Here is a 24996-nt window from a genome sequence, read left to right as displayed (position 1 = left end):
TCCTTGGCTGAGGTGACAATAGCACACATGTTCATCCGCGACCTCATTGTCATCCATGCATGCATGCAGACGGTCATTACGGTTGCGTTGAGATACACTTGTCATGTCTCAGGTGGTCTTTGAGGACCCGAGGAGCCGGAGGGAGGCGTTTTGTTGTTGTTATCAGGGTGTGGTCGCACCTTCACCACGCCGGACCGGGAAGGAGCCTCTCGTCTCTTCCCCCTTCCCTCTCGCGTTGCCTCTTGAGTGACACGGTCGCCCGCAGGCACGCTCGCTTGTGCGCGTGGGGAACAAAAAAAGCGTGGCGGCGCAGGGGGGGTGGGGGGGGCAGGAAGTTGACGAGGGACGGAGCAGACTGACTCTTGACGCAGCAGGCAGTCGCTTTCAAAGTAGTCAAAGGTGGCTTTTGTGTCGTCTCGTTAACCCCCGGACGAGGATTTCTCGATGCCATGGAGGCCAGATTGCGACAGTACTCGTCCGACAGTTTGGGCAGCGACGGCGTGTTCATCGAGGACTCGCCTTACCAGGGCATACTCAAGTCGATGGACTGCAGGAAAGGTAGATGCGCGCTTTGCAGTTACTTTTTTTTTTTTTTTTTTTACTTGCATTTCTGGCGGAAGCAGAAGCAAGTCCGTGTGTGCAGCATGTCGATGGTCTTCAAACAGGCCACTCCCCTTGATGTGTTTTGAAGTTTGCTCTTTTAAGGGGGGGTACGGGGTGATAACCTTGAAAAGGAAATCTAACAGCAATGCTTTAAAGTGCATTTATTTATTTTTTTCAGAGGATTTCATTTTAATGTTTTTTTAAGTTTGCCATTAGTTATACTCGGTGTAGAATATATACTTATTCAGTTAAAAATGTAATTTTCTAGTCTACTTATTCTATTTTTTCATAATCAAAAATTATAATCAATATATTCTATATAAATATTTGTAATATATTGTCAACAAATTAAATGAATAAATGAATGCATTAAATGGTATATTTTACATTTTTATGTCTTAGACATTTTTACAACTGTCATTAATATGATAGTGTACATTAAATTACATGTCTTTGTTAAAAGAGGAATAAATCTAATTATTTTTCACTATACCATGCTATTATTTATACTTAAGTAAATGTATTTATTTTACATTTTTTCTATTGTAGTAATGTACACAATGAATTAAATTTAAATAAATTCAATTGAAAAGTCATCTGCATTGATACATTTAAATCATTTTGTTGAATTATGCTATATCTTTTTTTAATAAATTAAAAATGTAAAAATGTTTTATTTTTTTGTCACTTTTGTCATTTGCAAATCATCATGATACAAGTCATTCAAATGAATTTCTCCACTTTGTGATGAATACATCAATAGCCTTGTTTCATTTTTATTCAGTGCTTTTTAATTCATATATTAGTTTATATACAGTGACATTATTCTTATTTTATTTTATTTATTTTTTTAGCTGATTGGCTGGTAAAAATCCGCAACTTCTACTGCACTCAATTATCTCTCGTTTCCAAAAAAAAAAAAAGGGGGGGGGGGGTTTAATTGTCTGTTGCATTATTTTGCAGCAGCATGGAGGTGTTTCGCCTCGTATGTTTTTTGTCGTGCAGCTCGTGTCTCGTTTTACTTTACAAATTTTGCTGTCACTCTCACCGCTCCCCTGGTACGAATCAAGTTTTACGGATCCACGTTGGACTTTCTGAGCGCAAGAGCTGAAGTTGAAGTCGTGCGCGTTTTGTGTCCCGATGCTGAGGAATGTGCAGGAACAATCCTGCATGGTGAAACATGTTCGTGTACACGGAATGAGATGCAGCATGACAGATGTTATTTAAGCCTCACTTTAGTTTTGAATCTCCTCCGATAAATTTTTATTGACTCGACTCTGACCTCGCCATATTTAAAAACGGTTCCCAAGTGTCTTATTAATAAGAATATATACCCTGAGGATCATTTGTGCCATTTCAGCTCTACTGACAGTATTTCAGACAGCGAGTTCAGGCCATTGCTTGAAAGTGGCTCTGGATCTTGGCCCACCCAACCTGATAATTTTATGGGCGGAGAGCGGGTATTATGTAAATGAGCTGACTTGTTTAATAGAAATAATAAGCATCAGCTTTGTTGTCTTTTGAACTAAAACATCTTTTTTTTTTTTTTTTTTTTTTTTCTCTCGCTACAGATGAGCGCGACCGAGTTCAGAAGAAGACCTTCACCAAATGGGTCAACAAGCATCTAGTGAAGGTACGAGACACTGACACATGCTTTCACTTGCCTGCTGATTGAAGACCGATCACTTGATAAGAATGAAAATAGCACGTCCGTGACGCATCTCTTATCTGGAGGACGTTTCAAAACAACACATGGCTTTGCCACTGAGTCACACAAAATGTATTTTTTATTTATTTTTGCTCTTTAACCATATCAATGATTTCTCTGTAAGTCAGTCTTATGACAAACAAGTCACAAGAGCAGCAACACTGGCCGCAGACGTTTCTTCGACTGTCATGTTTTCGTGTCGCAACTGCAACACAAACCATAAAAAAAAAATCATTTTGAGTTGCCATGGTTGCGTAGCTGTCGGTTGTTATGCTAAGGAAGCTCAAGCGAGCCAAGTAGGCTGCCGTGGCTCGCCATGTGTGTCCTGCGATAGCATCGGGCTAACAAACACGGCCAGGATGTGTTATTGTGTGTGTTTTTTATGAGTCTGCATCCATGGAAATGAGGCCATGCGGGAGCTGACTCATTCTTATTTTATTTTATTTTATTTTGTGGGACATCATTCCAGTCAGGGTACCGACTTGGCATGGGCTGGTTACCAGTTTCAAGGTGGACCGCCATTTAAAAAGGAAAAAAAAGCAGCACAAAAACTTTACGACAAAGTGGCCCTTTTTGTTGAGGCACCCTTGTCGAAAAAGTTAGCTTTTTGGGGATTTTTTTTTTTTTTAATGCTGAATGCAAAACGTGCTTACATTATGATATCACAAAAAAAATTCAAGATGTTAATTTTACTATGACGCTCCCTTGAAATGAGTGCTTGCAACCAGCTACGAGAGTTAGCACGTGAGGTAAATGCTAAATACTACCAGGGTAGCTAACGAGCTTGGGTAACATTAGTTTGTTTCCAATTTGACATTATTACACAAAACGAAGAAGAGCAGAGAAGCAGCTTTACATTTTCTCAGAATGAAGTAAAAACAAACAAAAAAAACAACCAGGTGAATTTTATTTTTCCGTGTGCTAATAGCTAGCTACGGAGTTTGCTCAACTTAAAGATCCAGCTAATCCAAAACTCATCTGTCCATTGAGCATCTGCTTTTCATAATCTTTTATTGTCAAATCTTTTTGTTTTCCCCTCCATCCATCACACTTCCTGTCCTCTTTATCCCGTCAGCACTGGAAGGCTGAGGTAGGTTCTAATTTGGCCCCGACGACGTAACTGCTAAATGCTAAACGCATGGACTGCAATGCAATGCTAAAAACCGTTTGCCAGTGTGTCTTCCCAACTGAAATCATTCCACCCGGCTGCACCCGATATTATGATCCATGTTGCTGTGTACTGTTCAGTGAAGCAAGTCAGTGTCATACGCATATAGTCCAACTACTAGACACATAATGGATAATTTAAAGTTTATAATAAACCCTAACACGCATGCGTATTTAATTTTATTTTTTGGAATATCGGCGGGCAAATCTAGAAGCCCTTAACTGCGAGGCAGATGTGCTAACCACTTTTACACCATGCTGCCCTTCATTATTTTTTTTATTAGATTTTCTTTGATTTAATGTCATCATTGTGTGTGTTTTTAGGCCCAGCGACATGTCAGTGACCTGTACGAGGACCTGCGCGATGGCCACAACCTCATCTCCCTGCTGGAGGTTCTCTCTGGAGAGACCCTGGTGAGTGACATTTGACCTTTCAACCCACCCTCACTTCCTGTCTACCCCCTCCCTCCTCCTCCTCCTCCCTCGCTTCTTGTGCCGTCTTCTACTCTCCTCGATGTTGTTGTACTATTGTGTGGCATGTGTTGATTCTCCTGTTACACTAATTTTCATTCTCGGCCGCCATCTTGTTGACTCATTTGATTTGGGCTCTAACGACCTTACAACCGCCCCGCCCCGCCCCTCCTCGTCCCACCTCCTTGTGATGCTCTTGCCGTGCTAGCCGAGGGAACGTGACCTAGTGAGGAACGTGCGCTTGGTGAGTGCTGCCTGCACGCTGGCTCTGGCGTGGCATGCGTCAACGCACGACCACGACCCCGCCTCCATCACGAAAGACCACCACCACCCCCCTAAAATAAATACCCGCACGCAAACATCAATTGGTCGTGCATGTTTTGATGTCATATCAGGTGCTAAGTGGATGAAAAGTGTCCAACAAGTGGATTTCAGTCACACTTTAGGTGATACGCTTTAGTTCTTGATAAGACTAAAGCGACTGATTAATGGATTTGGAAGGATGTATTTCATTTTTTTATCATAATAACAATTAATTTTTTTATAGAAATATCATAGTATTTTTTTTTTTAATAATTTTAATGCATTTTTGTGCATGTAATTTTTTCATTTTAAAATATAAAATTGGTACTATAATCAGAATTTCAAATTGCATTATTTTCAATAAAAAAAAAATTATTATAAAAATTTTAAATATTTATTAAATTAATCCATAGCCGATAAATGTTAAAAGTGAATAAAAATGTATTTTATATATTACAGTATCAATATTAAATATATTGTGGATATAATGTTTAAAAAAAAAAATCAACAGTCCATTAAAATGTATTTAAAGCCAAAAAACTATTTTCGTTTTATTTTAGATAATATAATAAATCAAAAAAATAAAAATAATAATTTCTTATTTGTGTTTTTAGATTATAAAAAGAAGTCAAAATTTTTAAAAAATTTCAGTGAAGTAGTTATCAGCAGCATTGCTACGCTGGGACTACATCATTAGAGAATGAAAAAATAAATAAATAAATGCATTCATCACTGACATGTTTTTTCTGCACATCCCATAATTCCATGCTGCGTCTCTGTTATTTTGATTCGCGGACTTTAATGACATACTTACTAACAACAGTGCTCGTAATTATGGCGAGCCCTCAATTGCTGCTAGCTGATTGGTCCTTTAGCACTTAGCGCGCATGTTTCTAAACTGTCGGCCATCCCCATTCCGACGTGTGCGCTCGTGTTGCTCTGACGCTGGCTCACGTGTGGCCTCGCACCTTCAGAACTTTGCTCACCATTGGCAATTTTGTTCCAAATATGTCTGACCTTTGGTTTCTTTCAGCCCCGGGAGAAAGGCCGCATGCGCTTCCACAAGCTCCAGAATGTTCAGATCGCGCTGGACTTCCTCAAGCACCGACAGGTCGGCAAGGAATCCTCATCCGTCATCATTTGTCTCGGAAACGTGTCCAAAAACGAAATCATTTCCAACCCGTCCAGGTCAAATTGGTCAACATCAGGAACGACGACATCGCCGACGGAAACCCCAAGTTGACCCTGGGGCTCATATGGACCATCATCCTGCACTTCCAGGTACGCCTCGGATGTTATTGTTTATTAGATTTGCGAGTCTTCGTGTTGGGTTTTTGTTTTCGAGGGCCTGTTACGGAAGAATCACGTTTTGGGTGAGAGTTATTGGAGTTGGTTTCGGATTGTTCTTGGGATTCCGGTAAGGGGTAGGCTTAATACTCCTTTCTTGAACTCGACTATTCGCTTGGCAGCCCATATCAACGCCTTCCTTCAATGTCCCTCACTTCCATATGAATGCCAAGATACAAGAATGAACCGTTTCATGGAGCAGCATAGTTTGGAAACTTTGAGTCCACAGCAGTGGGAGGAGAGGATGATCTGTTTTTTTTCTTCTTCTTCTCTTTTTGAAGCTATAATGAGCGTAATGGTCACGTTGGGATGCGGGTTTCATTTTCCTGAGTGACTCAGTGCTTCCCCGGGGGAAGCCAGGGGGGCAAAATCGTGGGCGTGATGGCCTCGAAATGTGGTGGGAACGACCACAATGAATCCCCGGCTGGCTTTTTTTTTCTTTTTTTAAATCAGCTTCCATGTTTTCAAGGCCAAAAAGCAAAAAAAAAAAAATTAAAAAAAAATCCTCATGCACAGATTGTTTTTTTTAAGAAGGAACTGGGTGGAGGTCTCTTTTTCCATTCAGGGTCTGAATCACTCTGCTTGGGTTTCCCCATCGTCTTCCCCTTTCCTACAAAAAAAAAAAGAGCCTCTTAGTGAAAGTTGGCCATGAGTCATTGAAACTCTGCCAATCAAACAGACTGACATTTCAAAACAATCGAAAAAACAGAGCAGTAAAACGGGTATTTAAAAAAGCAGATTTCCTGCGATTGTACTTGCAGATTATGTTGTAAAGTCCACCCTGGTGGCACATAAGGTCGAGCAAAACAAACACACAATCGACCTTGCAGTTTCATTTACATTTTTCTGCTGTGTGATTCATAAAAAAAAAAAAAAGAATTTACCCTTGGAGGCATCGAGGGAGAAAGAAAACATCCCAGCCATTCCTTTGCAGCTGCCCTCGTTGACTTTAATGACAGTTTATTTATTCGAAACGGGTTGCGTGATTCATTTCACGTGAATTTTGTAAACTGCGTGTTCACGTACAAGTCTGGAAACAGTCAGTTTAATTGCGGTTTGACTGACTCACGCGATGTTCTTCGGAAGAAAATCAGCAGCAGGCTGCTGCTTATGTGGAAATAATGACTTTCAAGTCGCTTTATGATGTACACGTAAACATTTAAAAAAAAAAAAAATCGGCAATACAAGCGATGCGTCATCAGCCGTTTGCCCCCCTGCAGATCTCCGACATCCAAGTGAACGGCCAGTCGGACGACATGACGGCGAAGGAGCGTCTGCTGCTGTGGTCGCAGAGGATGGTGGAGGGCTACCAGGGTCTCCGCTGCGACAACTTCACCGGCAACTGGAGGGATGGCAAGCTCTTCAATGCCATCATACACAAACACAGGTGAGAACGGACAAGAAATCCAAGATTTCCAGTTTGTACTTATTCGGCTGGATTTCCATGGAGGAGTTTCCTAATGTATGACCGTTGGAATTGGCCCCAAATCTCAGATTTGTGAATTCCTTCCTGTTTAACCTTCCGGAACATCCTCCTACTGAGCTCATTCGGGTGGAGTCTCTCTCAGTCTGGCCTTGGCACGGGCCCGGTTGGTGTTGCATCACGCGGATTACGACGCACCACCTCGGCTACGCCCATCCGAGCGAGAGAAAGCCAATCCGTCCGCCATAGGCTCAAGATTCCAACCTCGGCGAGGATCTTTCGATGTATTTATTTTTTCCCCCTGCCGTCATGTTGAACCTGAAGAGGAAGTTCAGCTCCAGGAGGCGCCCGAAGAGCAAGGAGGAGCCACAAGAGGGCGCCACCCCACAGCAGCGGGACCTTGAATGGCGTCCCGAGTCGGACGCCATTCACGTGAGCAGGGACAGGCTGTCCTACAGACGCGCCTGCTACCAGGAGCACGACTGGACCCTGCACGTGTACATGGAGAATTTGTTTTGTTTTGTTTTTTCTACGCTGAGCTTGTGGCTGCACGCTAGTTGACGTCGTCGCTTTTCACTTCCAGTTTGGGAATGTGAAGCTTGTGCGGTATTAGCGCTCGTGTCCTGGCTCGTACCGCGCCGGCCTGCAGCTGCAGCACGGCTGTTGTGGGATATACAACAGCGTTTCTTCAACTTTTTCTAACAATTATTAGGGATGTAACAATATCCAAACATCACGATGCGATATTATCACGATATGAAGCTCACGGTACGATAATTATCACAATATTGTGGGGAGTTTGGCCAAATTTAAAAAAGGTTACAATATTGTAAAAAAATAAAATAAATTAGCTCATATTGCAATGGTGTCAAAGTCCGATCCTCGAGGGCCTGAGTCCTGCATGTTTTGGAGGTTTCCCATGTTCAACACAGCTGATTCCTCTTTACGCTCATCAGCAAGCTCCGCAGGAGGCTGATAATTATCCAGATCATTGAATCAGGTGTGTTGGAGTAGAGAAACCTCAAAAACATGCAGGACTCAGGCCCTCGAGGACCGGTTCTCGACACATGTGACATATTGACTCGGTTCACAGCCATATTACGTTCCCCTTCATCTGACAATTAGTGTAGATTTTAAACATAGAAGGGCCAAAACATCCCTAATGAAAATTAAATTGCACTAAAAAACTAGCCACCAGAGGGTGCTAAAACTCCACAAATGGAAATCAACATTACTTTCTTTGAACAGATTGCTGCTTTTAAATATTGTGAACATGACGACGATATTGTGGCAGTTTTGATATCACGATATCGCACTTATCGTTACATCCCTTGCAATTATCAACTACAAAAAAAAAAAAAAAAGAGACCTCAAGCGCCACCAAAATGAGCAAAATATAGGCGCTTTGACAAGAAATTGTAATTTAGTTTTAGTTATAGTGTTTTGACTAAAATTAAAGTTTGTCATAATTTAGTCAGCTGGTTGTATTTTAGTTTTAATCCAATTCTAGTCGATGAAAATAAAGAGCAATTTTAGTCGACAAAAAAAAAGAAAAGAGCAATTTCAGTCGACTAAATTGACAGTTTAGTTGATATTTTCCTTCAGCATACATTTCAACTTTTATCCAGAAAATTAAAACAGTTTAAATAGTTTAACACGCAAGACATATTTAATACAACGGTGTCTTATTAATTGTTTTAACTGACAATAATATAACTTAGTTTTCACCTAAAAAAAAAAAGTGCATAATTGCTTTAGATTAATCTTACAGCTGCGCAATAAAATAAATACAATTAAATACATTAAGTCAATTAAATTAAATTGCATTCAATAAAATGCAGTAAACACTGAACGTCAATTTTCCTCACTGTATTGTGTTCGTTTTTGTTTGTCATTGATGAACGTGTCAGTCAATTTTAGTTAGTCTCATTGAATCGCTTCTATTTTAGTTTTTGTTTCATTTTTGTCTGAAAATTTTTTCCGTGACAAATTATTTGAGAAAATTTTTCGTCGACGAAATTATAATGTAGGACCAAGTGTTCATAAAAAAAAAAAAAAAATGTTGCATAAGTTTTATTCTAAAACGTATACTCGATGTTATTGTAGTAAACAAGTTAACGAACGCCCGCCTGATGTTCCCGCAGGCCCAACCTCATCGACATGGCCAAAGTGGGCCGCCAGAGCAACCAGCAGAACCTGGAGCAGGCCTTCAGCGTGGCCGAGCGCGAGCTGGGCGTCACCAGGCTGCTGGACCCCGAGGGTGAGTGAGGAGGGCGGCGCCGTCGCCAGCCAATCACGCGTCGCCGCGGCCCAGTGGAAACGCTGACGGCAACCGCCATGTCCTGTTTGCTCGCAGATGTGGACGTGCCGCATCCCGACGAGAAATCCATCATCACGTACGTGTCGTCGCTGTACGACGCCATGCCCAGGGTGCCCGACGCTCAGGACGGCGTCAAGGCTAACGTGAGTATGGGATGATTTAAGAAAGAAAAAAAAAAAAAAAAAAAGTGAAGATTATCTCCAGAGCCAGTTAGCCATTCGGCAATATACTGTTGATGCAGTGCAGTGACCTCTAGAGGGCGCCACAAAAAAATCACTTTCTGTCTATCCAGTAATCCATTTTCTGTACCACTTATCTAAATAAGTGACTTGAAAAGGTGCGTGTTTGTAGGAACGAGAGCTGCGCTGGCAGGAGTATTACGAGCTGGTCACCATGCTGCTGCAGTGGATCAGACACCACATCCTGGTCTTTGAGGAGCGCAAATTCCCCACCAGCTACGAGGAGATCGAGGTAGTGGCGCTCCATTAGCCTTCAGCCTCCCTCATTTTAAAACACAACTGAGGAGGGCTGCTTGCTCGATTATGGGGAAAAATAATAATTCTGATTATTTTGGCAAAAACTGAAATCATGATTATTCAAACGATTCTTTAGATTTTTGGTTTAAGCATTTAAAAATATTAAGACCAATTTAAAAAAAGAATAAAAATGCTATTATGTAAGTTCCTTCTGGACCATACTGAATTTATAATGATATTTATTTATTTATTCATTTATTTATGTTGGCAAACACTTAAAGTTGAAGTGCAGCTTGTGCACTGTGCAGGACAGTCATTTATTTTTTTGGTACAAAACAAGAAAACCTAAGACAAATAAAATTCTTTGAAACACTAATTATGCAAGTTCCTTTTGGATGAAATAAATTATATTAAATGAATGATTTTATAATTTTAAAAAAGTGCAAATGTATATACATTTAAACAACTCCAAATGAGTATTATTAATCTTTTTTTACGATTATGCTGATTTTGTAGTTGTGGCGTGTAATAATTGAAATTGTAATTGAATTTCGACTGAGGACTTTTTCTGCCGCAGGTACTCTGGCGTCAGTTTCTCAAGTTCAAGGAAACGGAGCTCCCGGCCAAGGAGGCTGACAAGAACCGCTCCAAACACATCTTCAAGTCCTTTGAGGTGAGTCTTTTGCACCAACTTTGGAGTTCCCGGACCATCACCAAGTTGCAATTGCTTTCTTTTATGTTGTCAAACTTTGAAAATGGGATCAAATGAACATTATTATTTTTTTGGCTCCTTTTCGAATGACAAGGAGTAGATGGCGACCCCAAGTGGGCAACAAGGATACTTGCACCTCACATGCACATTTTGTTGTATAAGACAAAATCATTTTTTTGATCTAATAGATGAGATTAAACGGTTAAAAAAAAAAAGTGATAGCTGCAACCCTTGCAGCGTAGTACCATTTGCAATGTGTCGAATTTCCAAGGTCAAACATTCTGAAGTGTACGAAAATAAGACATTTTGACTCCCTACGTAAAACAAAGACAGTTGCACGTTGCATATTACTTTGTCTTATGAACGTACACTATCTTAATGCTAACACAGTGCAAAACCAATAGAGAGGGGTTAATGAAATTAGCATTGACAATGTAGTAGTTTTAACCCTTTAACTAATTCACTCGCAGCCACTTTGACTCAAGCAACTCCCCTTCGGTCCCGGTTGTTTTACTGGATTTTGGTCAATTTTGCAAGGTCCACAGAAATTTTTGTTCTATTGCTGTAAAAACATGGAACCTACCAAAAGAAAGATTAGTGTCTCTTCTTTCATCAGGAAAAAAAAAGCATATTTCTATCTGTTTCCATTTTTTAGCTATTAGCATTAGAATCATAGCTAATTTGCAATCATAGCTAATCATAGCTAATGGATAATCATAGCTAATGGCAAAAAGAGCTTGTTGCAACATGGCCCTGGCTGATCTCTTCTACTCTGCTGCCACCTGCTGGCCGTTTTTTGTAACACCATTGCTTTAAGTGACCTTTTCATTTCAGAAGCTGTATCAAAGCCTTCTGTATGCGCTAGCATAAAAAAAACAACGTATAACTACGTTTTTGGGAGTGAAGGATTTGATGACAGTATTTCCGTTCTATTTAATCAATGTTTTTAGCGCTATTTTTCCTCATTAAAAACATGTTACAACAGCTAGAACAGATCCATGCCTTTTCCCAAACAAGCGTTTTGAGCTCTTATCTCTTTTTTTTTTTTTTTTTTTTTATCCCTTTGCCCAATTTGTTTGTGTGTCAGGGCGCAGTGCAGGCGGGCCACGTCAAGGTGCCGCCGGGCTACCACCCGCTGGACGTGGAGAAGGAATGGGGTCGCTTGCACGTGGCCATCCTGGAGCGCGAGCGCCTGCTGAGGACCGAGTTCGAGAGGCGAGTCGCCCGCCTCGTCAACAGCACAAAACAATACAAGCATTAACAGACATTTTAAATAAATATATAAAAAAACAAACATCATGAGACGCGTGCCACAGTGTGACCACTGGAATGACTCATTTCCACTTTTGGCAAGAAAATGAAGAGGAAGCACATGATTGCTGCAGGCAAAGCAATAATCCAACAAAAACGCGCTCATAATGACAGTCGCACATCGAATCACAAGTTGAGCAGTCAGTCGCCTCGCTCGTCTCACTTCTTCAACCATTTCACACGTTTCGTCTTGGCTTTAGCTTCGCGGGCGTCCATCATGGCTTTTTTGCATCAGGGATATGATTTCAAGTTTTTATTCCGGCACAGGACACAGTGAGCGCTTTTCTCTTATGTCTTGTCTTTGTTTGGCCGTTGAACTTTGACCTCCCCCTTGCTATGCAGGCTGGAGCGTCTTCAGAGGATCGTCAGCAAGGTGCAGATGGAGTCGGGCGTGTGCGAGGAGCAGCTCAACCAGGTGGAGGCGCTGTTGCAAACGGTGAGTGGTGGGCGGGGAGAAAAATTAAATACAATAAATAGCAAAAAGCCCCAAAAAAATGTACTTACAAAAAGGAAAAAAAAAACAAAATAACATTTTAATGTATTGAAAGTCATGACATTGTATTAAATTCAGTTTTATGTAATCCAATAAAATGTACTTAAAAATAAATAAAATGCAAAGCTAGTAAATTCAATATACGGTAATAAAATACAGTAAAACGTTACTGAATTAAAATCAATAGAAAGTTACTAATTCAAATACATTTATTTAATTTAAAAAAATATATATATACAACAACTGACATTTTGTTGTGCTTGTAAATTACCTTTCATTTATTTAATAGATAAAAATGTATCAAATAAAATTTTGAGAAATTGTGCTAAATTATCAATTTAAATTTCAATTCGATAAACTTAAACAAGAAAATGTAGAAGAAAATTTTATTAAAAAATATATAAAATAATAAAATATGTATTTTTTTAATGAAATAAAGTAAAAAATATATTATTAAACGAAGTAAAGCATCAAATTAAATTCCAAATTTGTGTTGTGTTGCAGGACGTGCGGCTGTTGAACTCGGGCAAACCGGCCCAACACACAGCGGAGGTGGAGGCGGACCTGGAAAAGGCGGAGGGCATGATTCGCTTCCTCTTCAACGATGTTCAGACTCTTAAAGACGGGCGCCACCTTCAGGCCGAGCAGATGTACCGCAGGTATACAAAATACACAAGAGATATTGCTAGCCTCATAGCATGGTTGCAGAAGTCAATTTAAACTTATACTAGCAATAAAAACAATAACCATATATAGAATTGATAGATATACTACGAGCTAACGAATTAGCCACAAAATCTAAAAAGTGACTTTCCTCCAGAGTGTATCGCCTCCACGAGCGTCTGGTGAACCTGCGCAGCGAGTACAACCTGCGCCTCAAATCCGGCGTGAGCGTGGCGCAGGTGCCCGCCGTGCAGGTGCCCATGACGCAGGTGCCCATGACGCAGGTGCCCATGACGCAGGTGCCCATGACGCAGGTGCACACGTCGCAGGTGCACACGTCGCAGGTCCTCCAGCAGGCCCCCGTCCGGCTGCGTCCCGAGCTGGACGAGGTGACGCTGCGCTACGTCCAGGACCTGCTGGGCTGGGTGGAGGAGAACCAGCGCCGCGTGGACCAGGGCGAGTGGGGCGCCGACCTGCCCGCCGTCGAGTCGCACCTGGGCAGCCACCGCGGCCTGCACCTCTCCGTGGAGGAGTTCCGTTCCAAGGTGGAGCGGGCCAAGGCCGATGAGGTTGGCCTCCTCCTCCCGTTGCTTCCTTTACAGGCAACATATGCGCAGCGTTGAACTTTGAACTCTTGGCTGCAGAGGCAGATCTCACCTGCGAGTAAGGCGGCGTACAGAGACTACCTGAGCCAACTGGACCAGCAGTATGCCAAGCTCCTGGTGAGTCGCTGCTGGCGTTAATTTCGCCAACGTAAACTAAACACAAATCATTTTGTCAACGCACATTTTTCACCGGACTAAGACGAGAATCGACTAAAATCCTCATTAATAAACAATAACTAGAACTAAATCATGATGCGTTTTCATTGACTAATGAAGACGAGACGAAAATGTACTTCACTTAATAAAAACTGGACTAAAACCTATGGACATTTTAGTTCATGAACAAAAACAAGAGGAAAATTATGATTTTGGAAAAAAAAAAAAGGTTATAACGTTCCAACAATGTTAATCTGACCGCTATTTGATGCTTGCTAACTTATTAGCTCGTAGCATGGAGCCATAGTAGCCACTTGTTGATATACTGTAATTGTGTGTGAAATGGTTTTAGATCCAAAATGTTCAACATATCTGCTGACAAAAAATATACAGGGGTAAAATGATTGTCTTAACTAAAGCTAGACTAAAACTAGACGAATAAAATGTTCTTGGACTAAAATAAAGACTAAAATGCTAGATTCATAATTAACTAAAAATAGACGAAATAAAAAAAAAAAACGGGATGTGGTGGACTAACTATGATAAAAACTCAAAACTAAAAAGCATGACTGAAAGAGAACTAAAACTGAGACAAAATTTTAAAATGCTGGATAAAATTAGCACTAGCACTCACTTCGTACCCCTGGACACTTATTAACTCATTCAGTGCCATTGACGGCTATACACGTCAAAGTAGGGCTGTGCAATTAATTGAAATTCAATCATAATTTCAATTATTACACTCCACAATTAAAAAATCAGCATAATCGCGAAGTAAAAAGATTGAGTTGTTTAAATGTATACATTTGCACCTTTTTAAAAAAATTTAAAATAACTAATTTGATCATAAGGAACTTGCATAAATATAGTGTTTCAAATAATTTTATTTGTCTTAATTTCTTGTTTTTGTTTTTTATGTTTAAAAATTTTCTTGTTTTGTACCAAAAATTTAAAAAAAATATTGCCCTACTGCACAGTGCATATGCTGCACTCCAACTTTCACGTTTTTGCCAACATAAAAAAATATATATATTATTATAAATTCTGTTTGGTCCAAAACTTAATTATAGTGTTTCTATTTTTTTATTTTTTTTAATTGGGTCCTAATATTTTTAAACGCTTTTCTTGTTTTGTGACAAAACATAAATTACCGAATAATTGTGATTTCAACTATTGCCAAAATAATCCTGATTATTATTTTTCCCATAATCGAGCAGCCCTACGTCAAAGATCCATTTTTACTGGGCTGGCAGTGAATGAGTTAAAGACAGGGACGAATAGTTTTGCTGTCATGTTGTGATTTGACCAATTTTTCCCCTCCTGCGCGCAGAGCTCGTCCAAGTCTCGCCTGCGCCACCTGGAGCAGCTGCACGCCTTCGTCACGGCCGCCACCAAGGAGCTGATGTGGCTCAATGAGAAGGAGGAAGAGGAGGTCAACTACGACTGGAGCGAGCGCAACACCAACATGGCGGCCAAGAAGGACAACTACTCGGTAATAGTTAACATAATTGGGGGAGGAAAAAAAAAAAAAAAAAAAAAAAAAAAAAAAAAAGTCCAATTTTTCACATCATTGAAACCTGGCATTTGAACAGGGGTGTGTAGACTTTTTCTCAGTCATATGCTCGGTGCGTTTTCAGGGTCTGATGCGGGAGCTGGAGCTGCGAGAGAAGAAGATGAGCAGCGTCCAGGTGACGGGAGACAAACTGCTGAGGGACGGACACCCCGGCAGGAAGACCATCGAGGTAAGACCCCAGGCCCAGACGGCTTCACAACCGAATGGAACAACGCGGCGACGCTTACACGCCGTCGTCACGGTCGGTCCTCCGCAGGCCTTCACCTCCGCCCTGCAGACTCAGTGGAGCTGGATCCTCCAGCTGTGCTGCTGCATCGAAAGCCACCTGAAGGAAAACACCGCCTACTTCCAGGTAGGTCCAACGCATCAGAAGCCATTTTTTTTTATATCAGAAATAGTAACTATAATCGGTCAAGTGGTTTATTGTACAAAAATTAACATAGATGTTCAACTTTTTTTTTAATTTATTTTTATAAATATAATTGGTTGCTTAAATTTAATTGTATTATTTGTGCATAAATTCCAAATGAATTTGTTTTCCCAAATGTCACTTTGTGCTTATTTAGGCTAGTGCTATACTGTAGCTGCATGTGAAGATGGTTTGTTTTGATTCATTTAACTGCTGAATACAATATGAATATTTATGTAACATGAGTTCATGATTGCGTACATGCTAGAAACAATGCGTTGGTGCTTTATGATCCTCGCCGTTAAATGTCAAATGTTGCTTTACGGCAGTTTTCCTGAACACAGCATGACTTCGTATCTCCGCAGTTCTTCGCCGACGTGAAAGAGGCCGAGGACAAGCTGAAGAAGATGCACGACAACATGAAGAGGAAGTACACGTGCGACCGCGCCGTCACCGTCACCAGGCTGGAGGACCTCCTGCAGGACGCCGCCGTGCGTTGCCGCTTTTAACAACCGCTTTCTCAAACTGAAATGATCTTGACTTGTCGCTGGTCGGTTCTCCAGGATGAGAAAGAGCAGCTGGCCGAGTTCCAAACTCACCTGGAAGGTCTGAAGAGGCGCGCCAAGAACGTGGTGCAGCTGAAGCCGCGCAACCCGGCCACCGCCATCAAAAGCAAGCTGCCCGTCCAGGCGGTCTGCGACTTCAAGCAAATGGAGGTGAAAGCTTGGTTGTCACAATTTTCACTGTTTGTCCAACGGTTACCCGAGTGGCTGTCCCGTCCTGCAATGCCACCTGTTAAGCAGCAGATGGCGCTGATGGCCTGTGTTATCCGCTTCCAGATCACGGTCCACCGGGGAGACGAGTGCGCCCTGCTCAACAACTCGCAGCCGTACAAGTGGCGAGTGCTCAACCGGCAGGGCAACGAGGCAACTGTGCCGTCCATCTGCTTCCTGGTGCCGCCCACCAACAAGGACGCCGTCAACGGCGTCGCCGGGTGAGGACGCCGGGGCGTCGTCATGGCAACTTTGCAACGCCAATGGCCGCTGACCCGTGGTGTCTGTTGTTCTCAGGCTGGACGGGAACCTGCAGAAGCTGCAGACAATGTGGCAGAGCTTATTTGTGGACCTGAGGAGCCTCCTGTCTTGGCAGTATCTTATGCGTGACATTCATATCATCAAGACCTGGAACAACTCCATGGTAGCACCGACACTTATCAGAGGGGGTTCACACGTCCCCTCAGAAAATTTGATTTCTGATTAGTACTGGTTATTGATCATTCAGACAACGACAGGCCTTCCTCCCGTGCGTCATAGCAGTAACACAATTATGGATCCAAAATGGACCGGTCCACTTTTTGGGTCAATTTGACCCCACGTTCTGGGAGCCAAGTGGAGGATCTGACCCAAATTTCTAGGTCACTTAATACAAAATGACCCACTTTTTGACCCAAAGTTCCAATTTTCAGTTTTTTCTTTTCCACCCAACTTTCTGGGTTATTTTCTACAAAATGACCCAATTTTTCACTCAAAGGTGGGTCAAACTGACCTAAGTAGATGATCTGACCCGACTTTATGAGATACAAATATGACCCAATTTTTGACCCACAAAGTATGGTCAAATGGACCCACGTAGAAAATCTGACCCAATATGGGTTGTTTTATACAAAAAAAAAAAAACAAAGTTGGGTGAGATCCTCTACTTGGGTCAAATTTGACTGTGAAGGGTCAATTAGACCCAATTTTCAGTTTTGTTTTGTTTTTTTTCACCCACCTTTCTGGGTTGTTTCATAGAAACTGACCCAATTTTTTACCCAAAGGTGGGTCAAACTGACCCAAGCAAATGATCTGACCCAACTTTATGGGATGTTTTATGCAAAATAACCCAATTTTTGATCCACAAAGTTGGGTCAAATGGACCCAAGTGGAGGATCTGTCTATTTTTTTATCCGTAATTGGGGACCCAACTGTTTTTCGAGTGTTGAGTCTCGCGGTGCTTCTCTTTGCCAGTTCAAGACGCTGACGGTTGAGGAGTACCGGCTGGCCCTGAGGAACCTGGAGCAGCACTACCAGGACTTCCTGAGGGACAGCCAGGACTCGCAGGCCTTCGGGGCCGAGGACCGCATGCAAGTGGAGTCCAGCTACAATAAAGCTAACCAGCACTACAACACGCTGGTCAGCACCGCAGAACAAGGTTGGTCTGTTTTGGGGGTTTCCTCACCTTGCGGCTGCTTTTAGTTAGCAAAGCATCTGGAATTCATTTTTGTTGTTTTAAGACCATAAACGCATCAATCAGTCACATGGTTCACGATTGATGAATAAGTTGACTGTTGGCTTCAAATTACAGGCTACGTGCCACCCAAGACAGGTAAGGTGCTTGACTCCACCCACGTGTCTCCCAGTGTGTGTTGTGTGTTTGGTGTATCGTATTGTGTGCGTCCCGGTGTGTTGTTGTCTGTATGTGTCAGGATGTGCCAGTGTGAACAAATTAGCGTGTGTGTGTGTTGTTGCTTGTGATTGCCACGGCACTGTTGTGCTTCCAAGTTCCATTCATGCATTCACTAATTAACCTCACCAATCATCATCATCATCATCTTCACCGAGTTCTCTCCTAACCGCTCTCGTCATGGCTTTGAATGTCAACGGCCCTCCAAAACCAGGACCGTCTAATCACGCATGAAATCAATTGAAGGACTGTCGGACTGAATCTGTCACATGATTTAACATGAATGAAGGGCATGTTTAATCCCGTTCAAACTGTTTATCTTCAATCCAAAGTCATAGCGGATTTGACGGGTGCATGCTAAGTGCCCCTTCCCGGTTTTTTTCTCCTCCCACCAGGAGAGCAGGACGAGTCCGTGTGCAGGATTTACCTGAGCAAGCTCAAGGACCTGCGCCTGAGGCTGGAGGGCTGCGAGAACCGAACGGTGACGCGACTTCGCCAGCTCGCCGACAAAGAACCACTTAAAGCCTGCGCCCTGAAGACCACCGAGCAGATGGTGAAAATCCAAAATGGAGACATGTGTGACGTTTTCTTTTGTCCCGAGTGCTTCAGCAATTCTCATTCCTGCTGGCAGAAAGTCCAAAACGAGCTGGAAGGCCTGAAGAAAGAACTGAACTCCATCACCGAGAAAGCGGAGGAGGTTCTGGCCTCGCCTCAGCCGTCCAGCTCCGGCACCTTGCTGCGCTCAGAAGTGGACGGGACGCAGAAGAAGATGGAGCACGTCTACGGCCTCTCGTCCATCTATCTGGACAAGTAGGCCTCCTTTTAGTTTACATTTTGGACGCATTGTCCTGGTGCTGACCTTTTTCTCTCAGGTTGAAGGCCATCAACGTGGTGATCAGGAACACCAACGACGCCGAGGAGACGCTGAGGAGCTATGAGACTCGTCTTCTGGACGTCCACAGAGTCCCGACTGAGGAGAAGGAGGCGGAGAAGCAGCAGAGCCAGATAAAGGTATCAACTGGACTTTCATCAACTCCAACTATGGCTACAAGTCCAAATAAAGGTTTGTTAGTGGAGTTTTTGCTCAAATTTTTGTCCAACAGAAAATGCAAACGGAATCTGAAGCAGACCAGGCCGTCTTCGAGCGCATGCAGGACGAGCTCAAGCGCGCGTCGGCCGTCCACGACAAGATGACGCGCGTCCACAGCGAGCGCGACGCCGAGCTGGAGCACTACCGCCAACTGGCGAGCGGCCTGCAGGAGCGCTGGCAGGCGGTGCTGGCTCAGCTGGAGATCCGAAAGCAGGAGCTGGAGCTGCTCCGACGCCACATGGGCGCCTACCGCGACAGCTACGAGTGGCTCATGCGCTGGCTGGCAGAGGCCAGGCGGCGCCAGGGCGAAATCCAGGCACTGCCCGTTGGGGACGGAGCGGCACTGAAGGAGCAACTAGCAGAGGAGAAGGTATGTCGAATGTGTTCACTGAACACTTCATTGTGTCCCAAACTCACTTGTTGCACTTTTGGAAAGTTAGAAAACTTCAGCCCTTGACACTAGTTTCACCAATCAACACCAAATTGGGTGGATATGTTTATCATAACAGGACACACAAAAAAGTCTTAGGAACCAGTGCCTGAAATTGAACAGGAAGTTGGCCATTATAGTTTGAAGCAGCCGTTTTGTGGCGAATTTCTGACATCGAAAGCTAGAAAAAATAAATAAATCACCCCCGTGTCTAGTTTTGCTGGACACTTCTATATAAAAATAACGCACAAAAAAAGTCTCAAGGACCCATGCCCGAAACCAAACAGGAAGTTGGCATGTTAGGGTACATGGCATTTATTTCTCGATTCTCACAGAAACTCCTGGATGAGATCGAGAAGAACAAGGACAAGATCGACAAGTGCCAGAAAAATGCCAAAGACTACATTGACTCCGTCAAGGTATGTGTGTGTGTGTATAAATGTGGTTGGTGTGTAAAAACACAATGAAAAGATTTATGCTTGTCCTTTTAGGATTACGAGCTCCAGCTCCTGACCTACAAAGCCCTGCAAGATCCGCCTGTCTCGCCACTGAAGAAGCCCAAAATGGAGTGCGCCTCTGATGACATCATCCAAGAGGCAGGTTTTCACCGGCAAGATGGCCGACAAATTGAAATCAACATTAAAATCATCTAAAGCTGTCTGTTTTGCGTCGCTTGCAGTATGTGGCGCTGAGAACCCGCTATAGCGAGCTCTTGACGCTTGTCAGCCAGTACATCAAGTTCATCACGGACGCACGTCGCCGCCTGGAGGATGATGAGGTAACATGATTGATTGTGACGTTTGGGAAATGAAAGTTGATGAATTACACTTTTCTTCGACTAATAATGTCACCGTTTGATCAAAATCAAAGCATGAGATACCTTATTTAAGTTATTTTCTAATGTAAAGATCACAAGTGCTGTTATAAATGCACAAAATATGGACCATATAAAATTGGGGCCAAGCTTGCACACAAAAGTTTAATTACGACTAGCAATCCAGAGTTGAACAGAATATAGTCTTTGTAGTGTCGCGTCACAACACAACGCGCACGGCTCTTCCGTCTATTTTCACTTTTTGTTTACTTTTGAAATGTTCCCATTGTTTCTCATTCACCAGCTTCCTGCTTTTTACTTTACTTCTTACTCTTTTGCTTGGTTCCCAGGCCACTTTCACTTTCCCCTAACATTTTTATTACTTTTTTTTTTTATTGTCCTCATTTCCTTTTTGAACTACTTGCCAGCGCTTTGTCACGATGAATACTAATCTTAAGAGGCCAGTTAACCACAAAGAGCAAGCAGGTACTTGCCATCTTTTCTTTACAAAAGGGAAGGTTCAGGATTTAAACGCTCAATTGAGCAGACGTTATTTCAGTTCCGATTAGTTTTTGCCAGCTCATCAAATTCTGTCGAGTCATTTGAATGCTGAAATTTCCCTTGAGCTGTCAATCATGTCTGTCCAGTCATTTGTTTATAGTTCAACATCAAAACAAGGGCAATCCTAAAATTGTCTTGTGGCGGATTTACATTATATATATCATTATTTTAATTGTGATTAAGGATCTTTTGTTCTCGCTCCTGTACCTTTTACCTCTGCAGAGGTCATTGAGGGCTGTTATTACCAGCTAATATTAATTGATTACATTTTTGATGACCGTGGACTTCACCAGTGAACAAGCAACATAATCTGCACACTTTAGAAAATCAGATTTTTTATGCCTTATGTCAAGGATGTATAAATATCAAGCCCTTAAAGTGCATGAAAACAAGTACATTTGTGTTTATGTTGTGGAGTGATTGGGTCTGTTTTTTTGTTTGTTTTTTTTAAAACTAAAAATAGCTTATGATGCTGACATTTTTGTTTCAATGTTTTCAAACAACTGTCTAACCCCCGAATTGACTGTTTACTAATGCAGAAAGCGTCCGAGAAGCTGAAAGAAGTGGAGCGGAAGAGGCTGGCTGAGATCCAAGCTGAGTTGGACAAACAGAGGCAGCTGGCTGAGGCTCACGCTCAGTCGGTGGCCAAGGCCGAACAAGAGGCTGAGGCTCTCAAGCTGAAAATGAAAGAGGAGGCCGGAAAGCGACAGGACGTCGCCGTGGACGCCGAAAAGCAGAAGCAGAACATCCAGCAGGAGCTGCAGCAGCTCAAGAGTCTGTCGGAGCAGGAGATCAAGACAAAGAACCTTCAGCTGGAGGAGGCTCTGATCAGTCGGACAAGGATTGAGGAAGAGATACGCATCATCCGGCTCCAGCTGGAGACAACCATCAAGCAGAAGAGCACGGCTGACGTGGAGCTTCAGCAGCTTCGTGACAGAGCCACAGATGCTGAGAAGCTGCGTAAAGCTGCTCAGGAGGAGGCCGAGAGGCTTCGCAAGCAGGTGGCTGAGGAGACTCAGAAAAAGAAGAATGCAGAAGACGAGCTGAAGCGCAAAGCAGATGCAGAGAGGGATGCCTCCAAGCAGAAGCAGAAAGCCCTGGACGACCTGCAGAAGTTTAAGATGCAAGCGGAGGAGGCCGAGCGGCGCATGAAACAGGCAGAGGAGGAGAAACTCCGGCAGGTCAAGGTGGTGGAGGAGGTTGCACAAAAGAGTGCTGCTGCCCAGTTGCAGAGCACCTCCAAATCCTTCAACGAGAGGGCAACCAAACTTGAGGAGTCCCTCAAGAAAGAGCAGGGCACTGTGCTTCAGTTGCAGGAGGAAGCCGAGAAGCTCCGTAAACAGCAAGAGGAGGCCAGAAAAGCTCAAGAACAGGCAGAGAAGGAGCTGGAGACGTGGAGGCAAAAGGCCAACGAGGCTCTCCGCTTGAGGCTGCAAGCCGAGGAGGAGGCCCAGAGGAAGAGCCAGGCGCAGGAGGAAGCAGAGAGGCAGAAACTGGAGGCCGAGCGGGACGCCAAGAAAAAAGCAAAGGCCGAAGAGGCCGCCGTTAAACAGAAGGAGAGTGCCGAGAAGGAACTTGACAAACAAAGGACTTTCGCTGAGCAGATCGCCCAGCAGAAGCTGTCAGCTGAGCAAGAATGCATCCGCCTGAAGGCTGACTTTGAACATGCCGAGCAACAGAGGAGCCTCCTGGACAACGAGCTCCAGCGTCTAAAGAATGAAGTCAACGCCGCTGAAAACCAAAGAAAGAAGCTGGAGGAGGAGCTGGCCAAGGTACGAAGCGAAATGGACGCTCTTCTCCAGATGAAGGTGAAAGCAGAGAAGGAGACGCTGTCCACCACGGAAAAGACCAAACAGCTCCTTGAGTCGGAAGTCTTAAAAATGAAGCAACTTGCAGATGAAGCGGCCAGGCTGAGGTCTGTGGCTGAGGAGGCCAAGAAACAGAGGCAGCTCGCCGAGGAGGAGGCGGCCAAACAGCGCGCCGAAGCCGAGAAAATCCTCAAGGAGAAACTGGCCGCCATCAATGAGGCAACCCGTCTCAAGACGGAAGCCGAGATTGCACTGAAAGCTAAAGAGGCCGAGAACGAACGGCTGAAAAGACAAGCTGAGGATGAAGCCTACCAGAGGAAACTGCTGGAGGATCAGGCAGCTCAGCACAAACAAGACATTGCTGAAAAAATGCAGCATCTGCAGAGCTCATCTAACTCTGAACTGGAGAGACAGAAAACAATCATTGAGGAAACTCTCAGACAAAGGAAAGTGGTGGAGGAGGAGATCCACATCATCAGGATCAACTTTGAGAAGGCCTCAAAGGACAAATCGGATTTAGAGAAGGAATTAAAGAAGCTGAAACAGATTGCGGAAGACACGGAAAAGAGCAAACTTAAAGCCGAGAAGGAAGCTGAGACCTTGAAGCAGCTCGCTGCAGACGAGGAGAAGAAGCGAAAGGAAGCTGAAGAGAAGGTTAAGAGGATCACGGCAGCGGAGGAAGAGGCGGCGCGGCAGTGCAAAGCCGCTCAGGATGAGGTGGAGCGTCTGAAAAAGAAGGCAGCGGAAGCTAACAAGCAACGGGAGAAAGCTGAGAAGGATGCCGAGCAGCAGGTGCTTTTGGCCAAGGAGGCCGCACAGAAATGCAGCGCCGCTGAGCAAAAAGCTCAAGATGTCCTCAGCAAGAACAAAGAGGGCGATCTCGCGCAGGAGAAGCTCAAGGAGGAGTTTGAGAATGCCAAAAAACTCGCAAGTGAAGCTGAAAAGGCCAAAGAGAAAGCAGAAAAAGAGGCGGCGCTGCTCCGCCAGAAAGCTGAGGAGGCTGAAAAGCAGAAAAAAGCTGCGGAGGATGAAGCTGCCAAGCAGGCCAAAGCTCAGAAGGATGCAGAGAAACTGAGGAAAGAGGCAGAAAAGGAGGCCTCCAAGCGAGCAGAAGCTGAGGCTGCGGCTCTCAAACAAAAGAAGCAGGCAGACGCCGAAATGAACAAGCACAAGAAGGAGGCAGAGCAGGCGGTGAAGCAGAAGTCACAGGTGGAGAAGGAACTGTCAACTATCAAACTGCAGCTGGAGGAAACTGACAAGCAGAAAGACGTTTTGGATGAGGAGCTCCAACGGGTAAAGGGTGAAGTCAATGACGCTGTCAAACAGAAAGCGCTGGTAGAAGAAGAACTTGCCAAAGTCAGGATTCAGATGGAGGAGCTTCTTAAGCTTAAGATAACAATTGAGAGCGAAAACAAGCGCCTCATGCAAAAGGACAAAGATAACACAAAGAAACTGCTTGCAGATGAGGCAGAGAGAATGAAGACCCTGGCGGAAGAAGCAGCTCGGCTCAGTGCGGAGGCTGAGGAAGCTGCCAAACTCAGAAAAACTGCAGAGTCTGACTTAGCCGAACAGAGGGCACTTGCAGAGAAAATGCTCAAAGAGAAAATGCAGGCCATCCAGGAGGCTACCAAGTTGAAAGCTGAAGCCGAGGACCTCCAGAGGCAGAAGGACAAGGCACAGGAGGCGGCCAAGAAGCTCCTAGAGGACAAACAGCAAATCCAGCAGCGGCTGGACGAGGAGACCGAAGGCTTCCAGAAATCCCTGGAGGCCGAGCGAAAGAGGAAGCAGGAGGTGTCAGCCGAGGCGGAGAAGTTGAAGCTGAAGGTAAAAGAGCTCAGTGATGCTCAGGCTAAAGCCCAGGAGGAGGCCAAGAAGTTCAAGAAGCAGGCGGATGAGGCCAAAGCTCTTCTTGAGAACTCGCAACAGAAAGTCACTGAGACTGTGGTGCAAAAGTTGGAGACTCAGCGGCTGCAGAGTACCAGAGAGGCTGATGACCTCAAGAAAGCCATCTCTGAACTGGAAAAAGAGAGGGAGAAGCTGAAAAAAGAGGCGGAGGAGTTTCAGAAAAATTCCAAAGAGGTAATGTAACAAAAGTAATGAAGTATAATGAA

At 43.7% G+C, this 24996-nt stretch overlaps 1 protein-coding gene across 13 annotated transcripts in view; it reads left to right on the top strand.

Annotated features, from left to right (window-relative positions):
* The window catches only part of pleca (plectin a), a 67125-nt gene that overhangs the window by 34567 nt on the left and 7562 nt on the right, over positions 1 to 24996 (top strand). For 5 of the 13 annotated variants that reach the window (XM_077506784.1, XM_077506782.1, XM_077506790.1 and 2 more), the window contains 32 exons: positions 2175 to 2236; positions 3803 to 3892; positions 4158 to 4193; positions 5286 to 5363; positions 5441 to 5533; positions 6820 to 6986; positions 9167 to 9282; positions 9379 to 9485; positions 9694 to 9813; positions 10396 to 10491; positions 11618 to 11745; positions 12184 to 12277; positions 12839 to 12993; positions 13155 to 13566; positions 13642 to 13719; positions 15089 to 15250; positions 15396 to 15500; positions 15588 to 15683; positions 16106 to 16231; positions 16304 to 16456; positions 16580 to 16734; positions 16811 to 16937; positions 17747 to 17930; positions 18084 to 18104; positions 18578 to 18735; positions 18814 to 18992; positions 19055 to 19193; positions 19286 to 19642; positions 20038 to 20121; positions 20194 to 20298; positions 20382 to 20480; positions 21617 to 24964. In XM_077506784.1, coding sequence (XP_077362910.1) covers positions 5304 to 5363; positions 5441 to 5533; positions 6820 to 6986; positions 9167 to 9282; positions 9379 to 9485; positions 9694 to 9813; positions 10396 to 10491; positions 11618 to 11745; positions 12184 to 12277; positions 12839 to 12993; positions 13155 to 13566; positions 13642 to 13719; positions 15089 to 15250; positions 15396 to 15500; positions 15588 to 15683; positions 16106 to 16231; positions 16304 to 16456; positions 16580 to 16734; positions 16811 to 16937; positions 17747 to 17930; positions 18084 to 18104; positions 18578 to 18735; positions 18814 to 18992; positions 19055 to 19193; positions 19286 to 19642; positions 20038 to 20121; positions 20194 to 20298; positions 20382 to 20480; positions 21617 to 24964 — 7224 coding nt within the window. In that variant the 5' untranslated portion in view covers positions 2175 to 2236; positions 3803 to 3892; positions 4158 to 4193; positions 5286 to 5303. Of the gene's footprint in view, positions 1 to 384; positions 559 to 2174; positions 2237 to 3802; positions 3893 to 4157; positions 4194 to 5285; positions 5364 to 5440; positions 5534 to 6819; positions 6987 to 9166; positions 9283 to 9378; positions 9486 to 9693; positions 9814 to 10395; positions 10492 to 11617; positions 11746 to 12183; positions 12278 to 12838; positions 12994 to 13154; positions 13567 to 13641; positions 13720 to 15088; positions 15251 to 15395; positions 15501 to 15587; positions 15684 to 16105; positions 16232 to 16303; positions 16457 to 16579; positions 16735 to 16810; positions 16938 to 17746; positions 17931 to 18083; positions 18105 to 18577; positions 18736 to 18813; positions 18993 to 19054; positions 19194 to 19285; positions 19643 to 20037; positions 20122 to 20193; positions 20299 to 20381; positions 20481 to 21616; positions 24965 to 24996 lie in introns of those variants that run through there. The other 8 variants (XM_077506785.1, XM_077506787.1, XM_077506792.1 and 5 more) reach the window with 6 other exon arrangements.

The sequence above is a fragment of the Festucalex cinctus genome, chromosome 19, assembly GCF_051991245.1.
Source record: "Festucalex cinctus isolate MCC-2025b chromosome 19, RoL_Fcin_1.0, whole genome shotgun sequence".
Taxonomy (NCBI): domain Eukaryota; kingdom Metazoa; phylum Chordata; class Actinopteri; order Syngnathiformes; family Syngnathidae; genus Festucalex; species Festucalex cinctus.
This window is presented reverse-complemented; position numbering and strand designations above follow the sequence as displayed.